Below are 20,040 nucleotides of genomic sequence, written 5' to 3'. Positions count from 1 at the left end.
TCCACTCACATTATCAGCTCTCGGCCCCCAATGCAACACATCCCCGTCCGAGTCTAAATCAAGCTTTCAATTAACATGCAGTGTTCCCGGCTACGTGCCAAAATTGCAAAGGATAGCCGCCGAGCATGGATCGATCTCGTGCTTGTTACTCGTGGTCGCCCGTCGCTCTGCGAAAGCGGGATGGCACCCGTTGTTGTTTAAATCTCTAGGGATCCTGCTGTGGCTTGTTCCTCTGATCCTTTTTGTCGACAAACCCCAAATCGCCAACGTATTCGACCATCGGTGCACATCATGGCCTCTTACCAGAATGCGAACAATGCTCCCGAGGTAGTGCAGCAGAGCATACCCGAGGTGTACTACCCTCAGTCGGATGGATATCCCCAGTCGGCTGTCTATCCTCAGTCAGCCGTCTCGCCTTCGTATCACGCCCATTCACAGGCGCCAGACCCCACGGGCTCGCCTATCAAACCCGAGTCGGCAACGCTTCATCCTGGATACACACCATCACCCGTTAGCGATAACCACTCACAAGTGACGAGTCCGAAAGCGAAAAGGACCTTTTGCGGCTGCACCATCCTCGTCCTCATCTTGTCCATCATTATCGCCGCCTTGTCCGCTGCCGTCATTGGACTTGCCGTAGGGACAGGTGTCCAGACGAACCGTGCCAACGATGCGAAGGAGAAGTTGAACGCGCTCTCTGCAGAAGCAGCTGCCGCAGGGCCGGCAACGACGACTGTGACCGTGTCTGAGGCTGTGCCGACAGAGACGAGCTTCTCAGCCATTACTCATGGCTGCTCGGACGAAAAAGACGAGACGTCAGGAACAGATTATACCACTCACTGTATGCCTCCTGTCCTCAAAGGGAACCTGGCGACAAAATTGCTAACGCTTGTGGGGCAGTCTCTGACAAGGTGACCTTCACCATGTTCTGCAACTCCAATGCGCCGCCTTATGCTCCCCTTTTGGCGCTTGCTGTGCCCGACTTTGACCGATGCATGGACGCTTGTGCTTCGTACACCAAATACATCAAGGGGACTTTCGAGTCCGATTCTGACAGTGTCAACGCGACGTGCACAGCCGTCAGCTTCATTCCCGGGTGGACGTCCAAGGAGGCGGCCGTTGACGCAAACGCCGAAGGCAACTGTTATCTCAAGTCGGGTCGGCAGAGGAGGTCGGCTCTCGAGCCAGTGAAGCCTGGACCAGGCGAAACGCATGCGGCTATTCTATCAGACTCTTGAGCCGCTTGAAAATGGTGATTCAAGGTACAGGGCAGAGCGCACCGACACGCAGCTGCTTCAATAATTTCATGGCCTGGTTGCCGGTACTGGGACATCGAGATTCGCTGGGCACGGCTGGGGGGCCGGGCACCAGAGGTTTGGCGTACTGGCGCGGCTGGAATCCAGGGTCTCGTCTCTTTCACATTTGGTGTTCGTTACGACTTGTTCGGAGCGGTCTTCTCTTCTACTTTTGATTTGCTGGGGGGTTCCGGCTTGGCGATCCCCGTACATATTTTTTGGGGCCGGCAGCGCGGCCTTGGCGGATCTTGTTACCACATGGTTGGTGTAAGACCTGGGAGGATAGTGTCAGCAGAAGAGTCCACCCGAAACATGTACACGTTCCGACTTCGGCTGTCTTGAGCGAATAGCCTCCGAATGAACCGCAAATGGCCGTCTTGAGACGCTCAGCATCGGTGCAAGGTACGAGTTCAGCGCAATTGAGCATCTCCGTCTGCTGTCTGGCAAGAATGAGCAAAGTCGTCGAGGCCAGGCACCTGCGTCCCAAGCAATGACGACGGATGGCGAGTGCACCTGTGAATGATCACACGTCGGCACCCGACTTATTTTGGCGGCAGTGGCTTCACAGGGCAAGTCACTGTCAGCCCGGGTTCCTGTGTTTTTGCCGCATGACAGAGAATGGAGATGGCTTTTCTCTCTCTCGCGACGACAAGAGTCTGGACCATGGGATCTGCGAGCAGGATTTGCAATATCACCAGAGACAGCACGGCAAAGTCATGCTCTCTCCTCCGTAAGCATAATGAGGGGTGGTCACCCGCCTCTGGGACTTCAGTTGAGTGAGCAGAGTGCCTATTGGGACGGGTTTCTCTATACCGTACGCGCCGCTAGTCAGCGATACTGTCCCACACCGACCCTTCGGTCATAGGCGACACACCTGGAAACAGAGGAGCGGCATCAGGGAACAAGCAGAATGAATGATAGACCCATGGCCACACGGGCTGCAGAAGCGGCGGGCCAGGGTTCCCTCGCGCAAGTCAGCCCGCTAAAACCCAGCCACGCCATGCTGCTGGCGTTCTGGAAACGGTGCTGGGTCATCGGCTATCGCCCGCCTTCCGAGTAAACACGGGCTACCGCTGGTGGGGCTACCGATGGTTATGAGCCTTAGCGACGGAACGTTGAACATCATTGTTGTAAGCCTCGAGGGCCATCTCGGCGCCAGAGCAAGACTCGATCGAGAGGCACGTTGACATGAATTTCGTTTACTTCAAGGAGAGACCCAGGCCCATGCGATCCGGTTTCGATGCACGACAACGGGGGAACCCTGAACACTCTTTATCCGCAGAGACTTGGCCACAACGTCCCCTCACGAATGATTGCCATTGACTGACAGAACCCCGACCCCGGGGACTCCGCACAGTTCGCTGACGCACCAGAGATGCACCGTCGCATGGGACGGCGGGAGAAGAGAGGGGCGCCTCTTTCGATTTCGACATGGCCCCATATTTTTTTTGACACGAAGGGCGCGCGCATGTCAATTGCGCTCCATGCGACTTGCAGGTCCGGCAGGCGACCAGACGCACTAGTCCTTTCGCTGCAGCAGCTTTTGGCTGTCCTTGGTCTCTAAGGGAATGGCTCCGAACCACCGGGAAGCGGAGCGAACGCTGGCCGCTTTCTGGTCCGTACCATCTCATCTCATCTGTCTGAGCAGAGCGAACGAGGGGTGTTGCTCGTTTGAATAAAGCAACTGCTTAGGACTGTGTGACTCTTTCCTCACATTTTCGAGTCCCGCACCTTCCCTTTTCTTCTCTCATCACCATCACCATCCTCCTGCTCCTGCTCCTCCTCCCTCGTCCCACGCATGCTTTACGCATCCTCATCGGTCATCGAGGTTGTCAGCATTGACATCTGACGACGCCCTTGACCCAAACCACAACGACATCCCGAACCTGCATGGTCCCTGGCGCACCTCGTCCTTTGGTTTTAGTCACCCTCCGCGGAGGCGCGCCTTTCCTGTCAACCTAGGTAGATTTGACATCCGCCCTTCGAAGTACACGAGGATTACAAGCAGGAGAGTACAAATCGACATGGACGAATTCGTCGACTGGGACAAGGCTGGTGACAACGTCGGCATGCTGCTCGACCACACCGGCCCTTTGCCTCCTTCTCCCCCAGAACACATCCCCACCAACATCGCTGACCAAGACATTGATCTTATGTTGGCCAATGTCGACGACGATGACTTCAGCTTCTGGGCCCTCCAACACTTTTCCGAGGCTGGCCAGGAAGGCCAAGACGCACCTCTAGGGTCGACCTCCGCCGCCTCCGCCCTCCAGATGGACCTCTCCGCGGGTCCCGCCCCCGAGCCTTATCAGCTCCCTAACCCCTTGCCGGACTTCTTCTGGTACACGCCTGCCGTGCCATGCACGTCATGCTCCCGCAGCGGCCTCGAGTGCAAGAGGATCCGCGAGGGTGAGTACAAGGGCTTCTGCACCTCCTGCGTCGCGCTCTGGTGCCCTTGCAGCTTCGCACCGTCCGTGCCAGCGAACAACTGGTCGAACGATCTCTCCGAGGACCCCACGGTCACCAATGACAAAGATATCCCTTCCTCTCAGAGTCTGCTGAAGGCCTCGCTGTCCTCCGCGTCTCTGCAGATGGCGCCTCCTCCCACTGTGCCGCCTGTTCAAGAGAACACGGCCGCCGCCGCTGCGGGTGCTGCTGTACCAAACAAGAACAGTCCTCCCCCTAAGATTGGTGCTCGTTTCTCGCGAGAATCGGTCAAAATCCTGAAGACGTGGCTCTCTGGTCACAACCGTCATCCGTACCCCAGCGACGAAGAGAAGGAGATGCTTCAGCGTCAGACCGGTCTCAACAAAACGCAGATCACAAACTGGCTCGCCAATGCCCGTCGCCGCGGCAAAATCCAACCGCCTAGGTCAACGTCCCCGGCCACGCACACCCTGTATGCCGGAGCTGTCGATATCCCCCGGCGGCCCGGCACACCGGCCTTCGACAAGGGCATCGCCAACAAGAACCCCCTCGAACGTTGGGTCGACTCCCCGCCTGATAACGAACCGGCCTCCGTAACAGCCATTGCCAGGGCCGTGGCGTCCAACTCGGACATGTCTTCGGGTTTGAACAGCCCTCACAGCTTTGCCTTCACTGACGACGGCTCGGGTCGCTCACTGGTCGACTATTCCTCGACAAGCAGTGTGGGCACATCCAGCGGCGGGTCTTTTGCCTCTGCTTACTCGCATGCCTCCCGAGGCTCTTTCGGCTCCTTCAGCTCCATGCAGATCCGCGGTCGTCGACGCCGCAGGAGGCGCGCCGCCCCTCAGCGTGGTCCAGACGACAAGACGAACCTGGCGGCGCAGTTCAAGACTTTCCAGTGTACATTCTGTACCGAGACGTTCCGGACAAAGCACGACTGGCAAAGGCATGAAAAGTCGCTGCACCTGTCTCTCGAGCGATGGGTATGCGCACCCAAGGGACCACGCGCCCTCAATCCGGCAACCAACCAGGTCAGCTGCGTCTACTGTGGCGAGGTCGACCCGGATAATGAGCACATTGAGAGCCACAACCACACGACGTGCCAGGAGCGCTCACTTGAAGAGCGCACCTTTTACCGGAAGGACCACCTCAACCAACACCTGAGACTCGTACACAACGTCAAGTTCATGGACTGGTGCATGAAGACGTGGAAGGTGGCTACGCCGGAGATCAGGTCACGGTGCGGTTTCTGTGGCATCATAATGGATAACTGGTCCATTCGTGTAGACCACCTCGCCGAGCACTTCAAAACGGGTAACACCATGGCTGACTGGAAGGGTGATTGGGGTTTTGAGGCACCCGTCCTCGACATGGTCGAGAACTCGATCCCGCCTTGTATGAGACCCCTTCGATATCCCGTAGACCAGCTTGCAGCGTCTAACTTTTGAAACCTTTTTTTCTTGTGCAACAGATCTTATTGACCATGAACGGAACACGCCATTTCCCTACGTAGCGGGCGGCTCGCCGCCCGAGTCACCAAGGAGTGCCTACGAACTAATCAAGATGGAGCTCGCTTTCTTCATGATGAATCACGAGGACAAGACGGGGGCCCTGCCCAACGACGACGAGATGTTGCTCGAGGCATGCAGAATCATTTTCGCCAGCGAAGTGTTGTCACTACAGGGCATCGACTCGAACTTCTCCTGGCTCAGGGACCTCTTCATGTCGTCCCCAGAGGTTGCACGGCGGGCGCAGTTCGGGCCTCTCCGTTCGGCAATTGAGAACAGGCTCTCAATCCTAAAGATCAACGGCAAGGACAACTTGTTCGAGGCCTGTCCTCTTGAGAAGCAGCTCAGGGACTTTGTCTCGAGCAGGACGTTACTCGGATTAACCCCCATCGACGACGAGCTACAGGTCGAGGCGTGTTGCATCGTCGGACGCATTGAGGAGGCATCAACGACACCGTCAGATTTCATCGCCAACTGGCTTGTTCGGTTCATCAACTCATCGACTGGTTGGCTCGCCAACTTCCGGCAGCGAGCCCACCTACCGCGGACGGAGGACATCAAGAATGCCTACTTCCGATCCACGGACACGACCAAGATCGATTCCACAATCCACATCTACAGCCGCTTAGAGACGTCTCTCAGCGAGTACATGGAGGACCAGCGGGTGTTGGGTATCGAGCCGACCGATGAAGACCTGCAGCGCCGGGCTCGCATCATCATATACGAGTTCGACGACGGCTGGAACCAGACGGCCGCCGACAGCCTCGTCTGGCTCAATGCCTTCCGCGAGCGCCATCCGCCTGGAGGCAGCTTCTCTCAGACGCAGGATTCTCTGATGCCCAATACCAGCGAGCCCGCACAGACTGTGCTCGGCCTACAGCAGCAGCTTGCGTCCTCGCCGCCGCGATCGAAGCACATGGGCGGAGCGACTTGCATGAACGACTCGAATCGATTCCGAAGGCTGGCGCGTGAGCTGAGGCGATTCGTCACACAAACAACGTCGCCGAACAATCCGAACCAGCACGTGCCCTCAGACCAGGAGCTACAGCACCAGGCGCGGTGGATCATGTACGATGAGTGAGTAATACGCCTTCCGCATACCCCGATTTCGACAGTTCGACAAGTGTACTGACCTATTTCCAGCGACGATCCGTGGAACCAGACGCCCGCGGACAACGCCGAGTGGCTTCAGCGCTTCAAGCGTGATGCCGGCCTACTGGCGGCAGCCTCGCCCCTTGACCCGAGCCAAAACGTGGTCCCTAGCCGCACAATGGCCGAGGCCGCGGCATCGAGCTGCCCCTTCAACCCTAAGATTGATTTCTCGACACCCTTCAGCGCGAGCACGACGCTCGCAGGGACCAGCCCGTCATCGACAGGCGAGGGCACTCGCGACCAAGCTGTGGCGGACGCCTTCTTCGCGACCTTTGACACGCGTCACGCGCGGCCTGGTACCATTTTCTGCGCGCGCGAACTAGAGGACTCTCTGGTTGGGTTTGTGCACTCAGAAGCGGCGGCCGGGCGAGAATTTCCAAGTGACGAGGCTCTCAGGGCTAAGGCGCGAGAGGTCATGGGAGCCGTGAGGACGGCGGCAGACGACGAGACGCTGCTGGGCAAGTTCAAGGCTTGGGTCGTCGCTGAGATTGCGGGGGAGGGTGAGCAGCAGAGGCAGGCTTTCACGGACGCTGAGATCGAGGGCATGCTTGGCGAGATGGAGATGGAGTACGGCGGGGAGATCGGAGGGGGAGCTTCTCTGGTGTGAGGTGATGTTGCGTGGTGTTAGAGTGTTCTCAGGAGAAATCGCTTTGGAGTTTGGGTTTTTCCATTTCACTCGATCCTAAAATAGGGGTTGTTCATATGATATCCGACGAGCTTAAGACTGACAATACCACATTATTTGAGTTTAGTTAAAGTTTGCGTTTGTGCTATCATCGGACTTGGTTTTGCGAAAAAGAGTCGGCACTTGGCGCGGCGTAGCATTGGTCTCTGCGTACCGTTCGCGTCTTCCAGACGGGATGAACGACGACGACCGGAGGAAAAGCTAGCCGCTCAACTTGTGACGAGAGTAGCCCTCAGCTGGCGAGAAGGGACTTTGGAGTGGCTGCAGTAAGGAGGAGTCGCAACGCGATGAAGAGCGATGGGCTTGGAATGAATGTTAAGAAGATACCTAAAAGCCAAAGAAAATACCGCCTGCGGGAAGGTCACTCGTTATCCGTTATGTTAAGTCGACATGCTGTGCCACACTCCCGACGCCCCACCCTAAGCTGACAGCACCAGGCACCGGGCGCCGGATCCTCCAACTCGCTGTGGCCCGGGGCGAAGGGCGACGGCCTTTAAATAAGGCGCGGCCTCTTTTCTGATGCCCCAACTCTCAACATGCTTGGCTGTTATACTCGCATGCAAGCATGACCCACGATTCCGAATCACACACCTAACCCTGCTGCCAAAAAAAAAAAGTGCAGCGAAGAACACGGCAGCATTTCCGGGTACCTAAATGGGCCATGGGGTCGACGAGTGTGGATACCATAGCTCAGAGCAGCAACGCGACGTACAACCGTCCCAAGACGCGGCAGAGGGTGCACAAAGCGCCGCCTGTGCTCGACGTGCCCGATATTGACGAGGATGCGGCCGAGAGAAAGAGGGTGCTCAATGTGCTGGCACAGCGGCGATACCGTGAGTTTGCGATGCCGACCCGGCCATGCATGTTTGGGGAGAGGCCTATCCCAAGGGTGACTGACTTGTGACTTACACGAAATTTCAGGCGAACGAAAACGCGAGGCGAGGGCCAAAAGCAAGGATACGAAGCAGCAAGATGACCTTTCGACTCTTGATGACCTTTCGACTGTTGATGGTATCCGGCCACCAGCCTCTTCATCCCATCCAGATGGATCAGTGTCCCCATCGGATGCGTCTCGGACAAGCGTTTCACCCAACGACCTTATGCTGACGTCTGAGCTGGATTTTGGCCTGGACATGCCATGGGACCCGGTATCTCTCGAGCCCACCTCCGTTACAACACTCGAGGAGACATTCCCAGGCGTGCCTTTTGAGGCGATCATGTGGGACTCCCTCTCCACCCCTTCGTCTTCCTCCCCAACCGGCTCCTCGTCGGGCCTCTCCTCCAACTTGGTAGCCAACAGCACCGTCATCGCCTCCATCAGCCGCTCCAATCTCGGCACCCCGGCTGCATCGTCTCCCGGCGAGCCGTTTGCACCGCCAGCTCCCGTGGACGACTTTACCGACCGCTACCTGCTCCCCATAGCCGACCTGACCCTCCTCCGCGCCTTCCTCAGCATAGCGGACCGTCTCGGCTGCGCCTCGGAACTCTGGTCGCCGACGTCCAACTCGCCCTTTAACAAGGGCGGCGGCACGCCAGCGGCCCTGCTGCCGCCCAACTTCCGCCCGACGCCGACCCAGATGCAGCTGCCGCACCACCCGATGCTCGACTTCCTGCCGTGGCCGTCGGTGCGCGACCGCATCATCAGCATCTTCAACATGCCCGAGGCGATGCGGCCGCCCGGCGCGCGCGACGCGCTGGCGCCCATCCAGTTCGCCTACGACCTCGAGGACGAGGCCGAGGGCGTGCGCATCTGGGGTGGCGACCCGTACGACGCGACCGGGTGGGAGGTCGGCCAGACGTTCTTCGAGCGGTGGTGGTTCATCTTTGACAGGGACGTTGTGGCGCAGAGCAACCGACTCAGAGAGATTCGGGGCGCTGCGCGGCTGCACTTGAGGGGGCCGCGGGTCGAGGAGCTGGGAGGGTGATGGAGGTCCAGATAGATGTGCTGCCATGTGTTAATGATAATGATGAATATCCACCCCCCTGATGCAAGAGTATCTACAGGGAGTATTCTTGCAGACCAGCTGCTTTCAGCTGCCAGCCGGCAACGGGACGAACCCCCACGTTAGAAGAACCCTGAAGACCAATCTGGGGGGAAGTGGGCAGGGCGGTGAGTGGCATTCTGCCGACGCGGAGGGGCAGTGACGGAGGGGTAAATGATGCTTGGAAAGCGGGGCAGGCGGGCATCAATGATTGCACTTGCCAGTCAGTGTCACAGCGAGCCAAGGTAGACTTGCTTTGCCTGTGAGGAAACGGTAAACATGACAGGCCCCGCTCTGCTTTTCACGCTGAGAAATGAAAAGAAGCCGATTCCCCGACATCTGAGTCAGAGCAGGGCATGTGTTCGTCACGCAGATCGTGAACTCTAGGGAGCTCGGGCGATGAAGATGAGCCGTCATGTCCAAACACACCGCCTCGTCCTCGAGGGCCACATGCTCGAGTTTCGACCGGGGAACAGAAAAAAAAAAGAAGCACGGGCAAATAAACGACAACCCCTCGGGCAGGCTCCAGACGTGCATCGCAGGAAGGAGAAACTCGCGGGGCAAAGAAGGGACACAGGCGGGCCAGCGGGGCAGACGTGGCTGCACGTTCAACCAATGGTCACGACGCCATATTCGGAGGCGTGGGTGGGCCGGTGTGGGCAGGTACGACCGATGTGGTATTGGCAGCATCCACACCGGCGCCGATACGCCTCTCCACCCCAACGCCTCCCCAGTAGCTGCCTCAAATTCTTACCTCACGTCGACTTGCTTGTGCCTGTGCGTCCTTCTGTCTTGTCTACCCCCCCTTGACACCATTCTGTTTGTTCTAGAGCATCGCGAGAAAGTACATCGCCGGTGCTTCAACGTCTGTTTCGAGCACCATTGGCACTTTCGTCCTTGTAGATTGCCAAGTGAGTCACCACTACCGCTACTGTTGCCCGCTGCCCGCTCTATGATGCCCTTTCACACCCCTCCTTCACCTTGGGCGCCTTTTTTTCGGGCTGCTTCACCACTCATTGCCCCCCCCCTTTTGATATGAAATACCAATTGCCACCTAAACCCAGCTGTCAGTCGTGGCATTTTTGCAGAACCACATTGCTAACTCTCCCCGGCAGCCTTTTGGAACGGCCTTTTGCCGCTTCCACCCCTCCTCCACCTTGTTCCCGATAATACCTCTTCCCAAGAGTACCACCCAACCCCACCGCCACTATGCACATCAAGGAGATGCTCGCCGACGCCGAGCGTGACGGCCAGCCCTCCTTCTCTTTCGAGTACTTCCCTCCCAAGACAGCTCAGGGTGTCCAGAACCTCTACGACCGCATGGACCGCATGTACAACTTTGGCCCCAAGTTCATCGACATCACCTGGGGTGCCGGCGGTAGGATCGCCGAGCTCACCTGCGAGATGGTCACGCAGGCGCAGAGCGTCTACGGTCTCGAGACATGCATGCACCTGACCTGCACCGACATGGGCCTCGAGAAGGTCAACGACGCCCTCCGCAAGGCGTACAAGGCCGGCTGCACAAACATCCTCGCTCTCCGCGGCGACCCTCCGCGTGAAAAGGAGAAGTGGGTCGCCGCCGACGGCGGCTTCGAATATGCTCGTGACCTCGTCAAGCACATTCGTGCCACATACCACGATCACTTCGACATTGGTGTTGCTGGCTACCCCGAGGGCTGCGATGACAACAAGGACGAGGAGTCCCTGCTCGACCACCTCAAGGAGAAGGTTGACATGGGTGCCACTTTTATTGTGACCCAGATGTTCTACGACGCCGACAACTTTGTCCGCTGGGTCGGTAAGGTCCGTGAGCGTGGTATCACCATCCCCATTGTCCCTGGCATCATGCCCATTGCCACCTACGCCAGTTTCATGCGCCGTGCCAAGCACATGAACTGCAGCGTCCCCCAGGAATTCATGGACGCTCTCGAGCCCGTCAAGAACGACGACAACGCTGTTCGTGAGGTCGGCAAGGTCCTCGTCGCCGGCATGTGCCGCAAGATTCTCGCTGCCGGTATTCACCATTTGCACTTTTACACCATGAACCTCGCCCAGGCCACCCGCATGGTCCTCGAGGAGCTCAACTGGATGCCCACTTCGGAGCGCCCCCTCAAGCAAGCCCTGCCCTGGAAGCAATCCCTCGGCCTCGGCAGGCGAGAGGAGGACGTGCGCCCCATCTTCTGGAAGGGACGCAACAAGTCGTACATTCTCCGCACGCAGGACTGGGACGAGTTCCCCAACGGTCGATGGGGTGACTCGCGCTCGCCCGCTTTTGGTGAGCTGGACGCTTACGGTATCGGTCTGACCGGCACGAACGAGCAGAACATCAAGAAGTGGGGAGAGCCACAGACCGTCCAGGACATTGCGACCCTGTTTGTTCGCTACCTCCAAAACGAGATTGACTGTCTCCCCTGGAGCGAGTCGCCTCTGACAAACGAGGCAGACCCCATTCGCGAGGATCTCATCGCCCTCAACAAGAGGGGTATCATCACCATCAACTCTCAGCCTGCTGTGAACGGCGTCAAGTCTTCCCACGCCGTGCACGGCTGGGGTCCCAAGAACGGTTATGTCTACCAAAAGTCGTACCTCGAGATGCTGGTTCATCCCGACCTCTACCCCGAGATCATTTCTCGTATTGAAAAGCACCCTGACATGACCTATTACGCTGTCACCAAGAGCGGAAACCTCAAGTACAACGCGCCCTCGGACGGGCCTAATGCTGTGACCTGGGGTGTTTTCCCCGGAAAGGAGATTGTGCAGCCAACCATTGTCGAAGGCATCAGCTTTGTGGCTTGGAAGGACGAGGCCTTCCGCCTCGGTCTTGACTGGGCGCACTGCTTTGAGCAGTCGTCCCCCAGCCGTGTGCTTGTCGAGCGTATCATGAATGAGTGGTACCTCGTTAACGTCGGCAAGTGCAGCCCTATTGTGCCGCCTGAAGCGTGCAATGTTTCGCTAACAAGTCACAGTGAATAACGATTTCCACCAGCAGCGCGAGATTTTCGATCTCTTCGAGGGTCTCTCCGTCAAGGAGTACGACGACATCAAGCCGGTGGCCCAGGACGTCGCTCCCGACGTCGTTTCGGCCCCCACCAACGGCACCACCAACGGCATCGCAGTTCCTGCGGCCTAATTTATTTGACACTCACGATTTGACCCTTTTATGATGCATCTTACGAGGCGTTTCAAACCCAGGATAGGGAAACATGACAAGAGGTGCCAGCATGCTTTTTTCAACAAAAAAGGAGGAGACAGCCAAGGCTGTATTCGAGTCACGTCAAATTGGGACTCACAAGGTACAGCCAGGAGGTCCTGGCAGGAAACAAAACCGAGGGAGATTGACGGAATCTCTCTTTTATGACGGGCGGAAGGGCGGAAGCATGCATATCATATCTCAACGATACCCCCAAGAACCAATTCGAGTTCAACCTTAAAACTGAAGGCCGCAGGATAGCGGCTTGGAGCATGGAGTTCTTTTCAACATGGGGGCATTTTTCTTCTGGTTTCCTGGAGGATGGAGGGCGGGGGATGGAGCGGCGGCGGAGATGCTGTTGGATAGTCTCTAGTGGGCAGGAAATACTACCCTTGACTACCAATCATTTCGTTGATGACAAGTGACGGATTGTCTGCTCACCCATACAGGTAGAAGACCATGCAAAGCAGTCGGCCCCCTCCCCCCGGACAACACTTCAAATCTTGTCCACGGCAGTCGGCTATTTCAAGTGCGGAGGAGAGGTGATAGGAGACTCCCACAGCCACATTATGGAACAAAATGGTATCGCCTTCAAAGTCATGTCAAATCCAGCGCACCATGCACTTTGCTGAGCCAAACTCGGTCAACTTTCATCGTCATGCAAGTCATGAAAGAGTGTCAATACAAGTCTATCATGCTGGTTCCAGACGAAACCTAGGCCGCGGGGCCAATGATAGCCAACTGCAGTCTGTCTGCCTGTCCACCCCGCCCACCAAGCACAGCGATCCAGCTGTGCGAATCCGTGCCCTTTCCGTCCGGGGTTCGATGGACGTCTCGCGTCCGGGGTATAATGAACCCAATGCTAGCTAGTAGTACAAAACGAGGCCGCTCGTTGCCTCGTGCAAATTCTTTTGGTGGTCGTCATGCGAAAAAGAAACTAGAAAAAAACTCCTCACTCTCTACCGGCGAAAGCATGCAACGAGCTCAGTCCACCCACTCGCCGTCTTCGTATAGCTCGTAATCCATGTCCACTTCCGTCCTGGGCTCGCGCTTCACGTCCGACTGCGCCTCGGCCGACGCGCGTCTCTCGACGGCAACTTCGGGCTCGTTCTTCTCGACCGGGCCGCGAGCCGGGGCCGATGAAGCGGTAGAAACGACGGCCGCGGCCGGCCCGTTCTCGACCCAGGCAACCTCGACGGAGCCCACGTTGGGAATGGGAGCCAGTTTGGCGGCGTGGAGGAACCGCTCGGCCGTCTTGCGCGACTTGAATGTGATTTGCGCCGTCATAGGCGTGATCTGAATATCATTAAATTCACCGATCCCCTGAGACCATGTTAGTGTTGGGCACGCAACAGCAAATGAAACGAGAGAGGGGCAAACGTACGAAAAGGTGCTGTCGTAGCGCCTCGTCCTTTTCGGAATCCGAGAAATCAACACCCGAGACCTCAATCACACGGGTGCGGTTGTCGAGTGTGTACTGCTCAAATGCCGCATACACGGCAGCCCTATCGACGCCGTGGCCACCACGACCGCGATGGGCACCACGGCCACGGCCGCGGCCGCGACCGCGGTACCCGCCGCGGAATCCGCCATAGGTGCCGATGTCGTCCGCGTCCGGGTCAAGACCGAGGTACTTGGCCTCCTCTTCGAGGGCGGCGAGCTGGGCCCTGAGCACCTCGTTATTACTGGAGCCGTCAACGCCATCCTCGCCGCCAGACGCCTGGCCGAGCTTCTCCTGCAGTTTCCGGCGGATCTCACGCTGGCGCTCAAAGAGGTCCCTCTGCCTTTCCGTCAGGTCCTGGCGCTGCTTTTCCAGCTCCTGTTGGCGCTGGCGCTTCTCCTCGTACACCTTCTGGGCCTCGTCCTGCTTCTTGATGAAGGCGTCGAGGTCGAATTCCGGTTCCTCGGGAGCGTTGTCAATGCCAGAAGCCTTCGACGCGCCGTTGCCCTGCTCGGCCGCATCCTCGTCGTACCAAAAGACCTTGACAAAGCGATTGTCAAAGAAGGCCTTGGTCGATCGGTAGGCAGCGTTCGCCGCGTGCCAAGTGTCATACTTGACAATGGCGAGCCGATGGTAGAGCTGTAGCGTGATGTCGACGATGGTGCCAAAATCGGAGAAAGCGTCCCGCACAGCATCCTCGTTGAGGTGCTGGTCGGGGATGCTCTCCACGACAATGGTGCTCTTCGTCTTGTCAGTCACGTTTCCTACGGCGGAGAAGGGTGCCCGGTCAGAGGCCTTGCGGCCTCCACCGCGCTTCGCGACGCGACCCCTTCCGTGACTGATTTTGTCCTTGCTTGCCGTCACCATATCCCACAGCTGCTGCATTTGCTGCATGTTCTGGGCGAGCATGGCGGCGGCGAGATCGTTCGGTGAAGGTTCTGTGCAGACTGTCAGCATCTGGTGTGATGGAAAGAATGCAGCGCCGTGTGTGGATTCAAGAGACGTAAATTCAGAAGTCAACCTTATAATAATGGGGGTTTTCATCGCACGAATGCTCCCACATTGAAAAAAAATGGGTGTCATCAGGTTACGGAGAGAGAGAGGAAGAAGAAAATTCAATGTCCGGGAACAACGTACCATAGTGACCTAGAGGATAGCTTATCGGTCCAGAAGGGATGTAGCCAGACCTGACAGGCTGCGGGAACTGCGCAGGCATCTGAGGAGCAGTACCGTACGCCGGCGCCGCGCCGTTCTGATCGGGGTAAACGATAGGTAGAGGCCACGACGGCCTAGGCGGCAGACCTCCGCTCCGTCGAGGCTGCTTGATATGTCGCCCATTGCTGGGGCCGCGAGGTGGCGCGACCGGAAAGTCGGGTTCTTCAGCATCGCTAAAAGAACGTTTCCTGTTTGACTCTCGTGCGCTCGCATGGGCGTGTGACCCATTCTGGGGGAGGCTGGGGCCAGTCGGGGGCTGAGAGCTGGTCGGCAACGCTGAATGGGCTGGTCCTTTCGGAGCAGGACGTGAGCCCGTCCAGTCCTTCGTCTCAATCACCCGGAAGAGGTCGTTGATGAAGCGAGGTGTGGCGCCTAAGCAACGCAAGTCAGCGATCGATCAGAGAGCCAAGCCAGCAGAGTGCATCGTACCATCGTTGAGGAATTGAGGGAGCTCTTGCTCACACAACGCTCGAAGCTCTTCTTCGTCGTCTTCGTAGCCGGATGCAAGCAGCGCAAGAAGATAATCGGCAAAGATTTCCGTCTCAGAGTCGGACCTGCCAGGAAAAGGCGATTGCATTAGCGAACGCACCACAAGTGGAGCGGGACAAGCCAGGGCCCGAAGGGCTAGGGCAAAATATGGCTAAGGAAAAGGGGGGAAAAAACATACACCTCAGGCAGCTTCTTCATAATCCATGCCCGCAGGCCGACCTTGTCGTCGTCAGAGAGCAGCATGTTTGTCGGGGCTCGGCGGCGCTGTCACGCGCGGTGAGTAGAAAGCACGAGGTCGGAGAGCTATAACGCCATGCGCAAACTGATGAGATATATGCAATGGATGTGTACGAAAAGAGTAAGGTCATGCCGCGATGGTGGTCAGAAGTATTATTCGTCAGCGATGGGCGTGTCGAGAGTGGAAGTGGAGGTGGAATCCGAAATTTTAGGTACCAGGCTCGGGATCAGGAGCTTGCGAGCAAGGGCAGGTCGAGCACAGACCACGTACCAACCTCAACCTACTTTGGTCCCTCAGCAGCCACCACCCTCGCCAAACGACGTCGCCAGGTTGGGAGAGAAGTAACAAAGCCTCAGCCGGAGCCAAGCCAGAGTGGCGGGCAGAGGATAACAGTGCACATTTTCACCAGAACGGCATCGAGTTGTCATTTAGAACAGTCATCAATTCCTTAGCAAAAAAACTACTAGCCGTGTCATGGCAATCAAACGCATGAGATGGGCTTCATGGCTGACTGCCTCAGTAAAGCCTCCCCATTTTGATAGCTCCTTCGCCATTCCCGCACAATCGGCTTCTCTTTCGTGGCCGGTGGGACGGGATGGCCCACGAAGTCTGACGACAACTGGACGTCACGAGGGACGTGTCGGCGCCAGGCTTCGATAGCCCTTGAATGAGGCGTTTACAACTTGTCGTAGTACTGTCACGGCATGTCAGCAGCTGTTTCTGTTTCAAACGAGAGTCGGGATCGAGCAAAAAATAACTTACGTTCTCAACGCCGGGCACCTCAACCTTGATACCCTTGCGCTTACGCATCGTCTGGACAATGCCACCGGTCTTGGAGGTGGGGTCAAGGGGAGAGCCACCGGGCAGGATCTGCCAGTGGTCGAAGACCATCTGGGGGAAGGCCTGGCCGGAGGTGGCCTGGCGCAGATCGGCGTTGAAGCCGAAGGACTCCATGACGGGCAGGTAGGCCTTGATGGTGAAGAGGGGAGTGCCGGGGCGCTGCTCCTCGCCGAAGACGTGGCCACGACGACGGGTAAGGACACCGTAGACACCACCCATGGCCTGCTCGGGAACCTGAATCTCGACGAGGAAGACGGGCTCGAGGAGACCGGGCTCGGCGAGAAGCGAAGCGGCGTACAGGACACGACGGGTGGTGGGCATGATCTGACCGGTACCACGGTGAATGGAATCGGCGTGGAGGGTGACGTCCATGATGTTGAAGCGGATGGCGCGCATGGGCTCCTCGGCAACGGGACCCTCGCGGGTGGCCCACTGGAAACCAGAGACCATGGAGTCCTTGATTTCGTTGAGGTACTGGACGGCCTTGGTCTGGTCAACCAGCAGGTTGGCGCCGACCGTGTCGGGACCGAAGGTCCAGATCTTACGGGCGTCGGTGACATCCCAGCCGAAGTCGTCGGCGAGGATGCGAGCGCGGGCCTTGAAATCGTCACGGGGGCTGACCTTGCCACCCTCGATCTCCTTGCAGAGCTCCTCGTCAATGGGCTCAGCCTCCATGTAGATACGGTTGTGCTTGTTGGGGGACTTGGACAGGGCGGTCATGGAAGACTTGGCGCCGACGGTCTCACGGAAAGCGACGACGGGGTCGGAGATGATGAGAGGAACACCAGCGTGGTCGTTCTCGAGATCGTTCAGGCAAATCTCGAGGTGGAGCTCACCGGCACCGGCAACGACGTGCTCACCGGACTCGGAGGTCGAGGTCAGGACGCAAGGGTCAGACTTGGACAGACGCTTGAGACCCTCGACGAGCTTGGGGAGATCCTGGGCGTTCTTGCACTGGACGGAGCGCTGGACGACGGGGGAGACGGAGAACTTCATGACCTTGAGGTTGTGGGCAGTGTCCAGGGTGGTGAGGGTACCAGACTTGAGGAGGAACTGGTCGATACCGACGAGACCGACAATGTTGCCGGCGGGCATGTCGTCGATGGGCTCGACCTTGCCGCCCATCATGAGGACGGTACGCTGGATGGCCTTGACGAAGAGATCCTCCTTGCGGCCGGGAACGTAGTTGGGGCCCTGGATGCGGACCTTGATGCCGGACTTGACGGTACCGGAGAAGACACGACCGAAGGCGTAGAAACGACCCTTGTCGGAGGTGGGCACCATCTTGGAGACGTACAGCATGAGGGGACCCTTGGGGTCACAGTCACGGATACCAATGGCGGCGGCATCGTCGACGGGACCCTCGTACAGGGTCTCGGCACGGTACTTCTGGGCCGTGACGGGCGAGGGGAGGTGGAGAATCATCATCTCGAGGAGGGCGTCGGCGGCGGGGAGGAAAGTGCGCATGACGGCCTTGAGGAGCTGCTTGCCCTCCTTCTCGCGGTCATCAGCCGAGAGCTTGAGGTTAAGCTTCTCGAGGAGGGTGGCGGTCTCCTCCTTCTTGAAGTTCATGACGGCGGCGAAGATCTTGAAGATGGGGTCGAGGATGAACTGGTTGAAGGCACGCTCGAGCTGCTTGCCCTCGTAGGTGCCGTTCTTGGTCCACTTCTTGGTGGCGGGGTTGAAGAAGTTGTCGCCCCAGAGACGCTCCATCATCTTGTTGCGGTCGACACCGAACTTCTTGGCGTAGCGAGAAGCGAACTGGCGGATGGTGAAGGCCCAGCCGTGGAGACCGGAGCCGAAGGCGACGGTACCGCGGTCGGGGTAGACCTGGACGTCACCGAGAGACTTGTCAAAGTAGGTGGAGATGATGACGTTGACGGACTCGATGGTACGGGAGAAGGACTGGTACAGATCCTCCTTGGAGACCTGAAGCTCGAGGAGAGCACGGTCGACCTTGTTGATGATGACAACAGGCTTGATGCGCTCACCAAGGGCCTGACGCAGGACAGTCTCGGTCTGGACGCAGACACCCTCGACGGTGTCGACGACGACGAGAGCACCGTCAGTGACACGGAGAGCGGCGGTGACCTCGGAGGAGAAATCAACGTGACCGGGCGAGTCGATCAGGTTGATCAGGAAGTCGGTGCCGTCGGTCTTCTGGCCAACGATATCCTTGATGTCCTCAGGGTCGGGGAGCTGACCGAACAGGGAGATGGCGGTAGACTTGATGGTGATACCACGCTCCTGCTCGTCGGCTCTCGTGTCCGTCGCTCGCTGGTCACCGGCCTTGGCGGTGGAAATGATACCGGCCTTGGACAGGAGGGAGTCGGTGAGGGTCGACTTGCCGTGGTCGACGTGAGCAATGACGGACATGTTACGGACATTGCAAGGCTTGTCCATAAGCTGCCGGATCTCCTCAGTGGTGAAGCTGTAGAAATGGTGGTGGTCAGCATACTGAAGCTTTGTGACAAATAGAGGACAGCATCAAGCTCGCGGAGAACGGGCCGGGAGGGAAAAAAGCAATCGAAGGCAAGAAGAACGAGGAGAAGATGGAGATCATGCTAGTGAAGGCGCAACACGAGTCGACAGGAAGGCCGGGTGGTGGAACTCGAGCAGCTTGCGGCCAGCGACAAGATCTACATCGTCCAGGTGACCTGAACGACCAAAAGCGAGACAGAGGTTCGGGTGGCCATGTTGTCGATTGGCGATGGACTTCGAAACTCGATGTTCCCCGGCAAAGAAGACGACAAGAAGACAGGAATGATGGGGAAAGACGCTTACTTGACCATCTTGGCGGTAGTTCTGGGGGTGAACTTCCTGGTTGGAAAATTTGTCGATGTGTTGTTGTTGGAAGCGGGGTCAAAAGACTCTGCCCCGCGCGCGGAAGATGCTTAGATGCGCTTTCAAGCGAAAGGGCAATCTAAAGCTGTAGATAGTCGGGGGTTGCAACAAGCCAAAAATGACAATGGAGATGTTCCACCGTCACTCTTTTATCGTTGCTTTGGGGAGGTTTTGATCGGAGGACGAGGGGGGGGGAGGAGAGAGAGAGAGGGAGAGATCAGGTGGTGGAGCGGAGGGGAGGGAAAAAAAGAAGGTTGACGAGAGGTGTGGGCGAGGAGTCGCCCGCTGTGACAAATGCCTCCTACAGTGGGGCCCAGAGCCCGAGGCGACCCCGCCGTCGCCACGCCACTTCCTGTTTTTCGTTTCCCTCCCCCTCCCTCCCCCTCCAGCCCCTCCAGCCCCTCCTTGGTGCTTGGTGTGCTGCGACAACTCGTCGCGCCCGTAAGGAGCTCCCCCTCCTTTCCGGCACCAGCTGGCAGGAGAAGAAAAAAAACCCACTCTCGACTTTTGGGTGTCTGGGTGTGCACGCTGCTGAGGGCACAGAAACCCTGGGCCGTCTTTGCCGGACGTCCGCCCTTTGTCGTCCATGGTCGCAGATGCTCGCAGATGCTCGCACTGCAGATTTTGTTCGTCATCGGTTGCTTTACCAGCTGGCAGGCTGCTACGCCAACCCATGTACGTACTCTTTGCCCCTCCTATCTCTGCCCACCACCTCGGAAGGTACCTCACCAACT

The 20,040-nt window shown here is 57.9% G+C and overlaps 6 protein-coding genes across 6 annotated transcripts; 4 read left to right on the top strand and 2 right to left on the bottom strand.

Moving 5' to 3' along the window:
* Positions 1–291: 291 nt before the first annotated feature.
* On the top strand, positions 292–1,238 carry D7B24_001935 (uncharacterized protein; the record flags this gene model as incomplete). The annotated part of the gene is made up of 2 exons (XM_028636153.1): positions 292–841; positions 901–1,238. 2 exons carry the CDS (start codon positions 292–294, stop codon positions 1,236–1,238), a joined length of 888 nt encoding a protein of 295 aa, XP_028491571.1.
* A 2,081-nt stretch (positions 1,239–3,319) lies between these two features.
* D7B24_001934 (uncharacterized protein) lies at positions 3,320–6,989 on the top strand (the record flags this gene model as incomplete). Its single annotated transcript, XM_028636152.1, has 3 exons — positions 3,320–5,117; positions 5,194–6,307; positions 6,374–6,989. The coding sequence occupies 3 exons, from the start codon at positions 3,320–3,322 to the stop codon at positions 6,987–6,989; spliced, it is 3,528 nt and encodes a 1,175-aa protein (XP_028491570.1).
* A 739-nt stretch (positions 6,990–7,728) lies between these two features.
* On the top strand, positions 7,729–8,992 carry D7B24_001933 (uncharacterized protein; the record flags this gene model as incomplete). The annotated part of the gene is made up of 2 exons (XM_028636151.1): positions 7,729–7,900; positions 7,989–8,992. 2 exons carry the CDS (start codon positions 7,729–7,731, stop codon positions 8,990–8,992), a joined length of 1,176 nt encoding a protein of 391 aa, XP_028491569.1.
* Positions 8,993–10,258: 1,266 nt separating this feature from the next.
* D7B24_001932 (uncharacterized protein) lies at positions 10,259–12,179 on the top strand (the record flags this gene model as incomplete). The annotated part of the gene is made up of 2 exons (XM_028636150.1): positions 10,259–11,924; positions 12,016–12,179. The coding sequence occupies 2 exons, from the start codon at positions 10,259–10,261 to the stop codon at positions 12,177–12,179; spliced, it is 1,830 nt and encodes a 609-aa protein (XP_028491568.1).
* Positions 12,180–13,223: 1,044 nt separating this feature from the next.
* Positions 13,224–15,627, bottom strand: D7B24_001931 (uncharacterized protein; the record flags this gene model as incomplete). The annotated part of the gene is made up of 5 exons (XM_028636149.1): positions 13,224–13,562; positions 13,624–14,618; positions 14,818–15,267; positions 15,325–15,449; positions 15,563–15,627. 5 exons carry the CDS (start codon positions 15,625–15,627, stop codon positions 13,224–13,226), a joined length of 1,974 nt encoding a protein of 657 aa, XP_028491567.1.
* A 511-nt stretch (positions 15,628–16,138) lies between these two features.
* On the bottom strand, positions 16,139–19,254 carry COT3 (Elongation factor 2; the record flags this gene model as incomplete). The annotated part of the gene is made up of 3 exons (XM_028636148.1): positions 16,139–18,925; positions 19,120–19,177; positions 19,247–19,254. 3 exons carry the CDS (start codon positions 19,252–19,254, stop codon positions 16,139–16,141), a joined length of 2,853 nt encoding a protein of 950 aa, XP_028491566.1.
* Positions 19,255–20,040: the final 786 nt, after the last annotated feature.

Source organism: Verticillium nonalfalfae (genome assembly GCF_003724135.2).
Source record: "Verticillium nonalfalfae strain VnAa140/NRRL 66861 chromosome Unknown scaffold_142, whole genome shotgun sequence".
NCBI classification, from domain to species: Eukaryota; Fungi; Ascomycota; class Sordariomycetes; order Glomerellales; family Plectosphaerellaceae; genus Verticillium; species Verticillium nonalfalfae.
The sequence above is the reverse complement of the archived record's forward strand: the minus strand, read 5'-3'. Positions and strand labels throughout refer to the sequence as shown.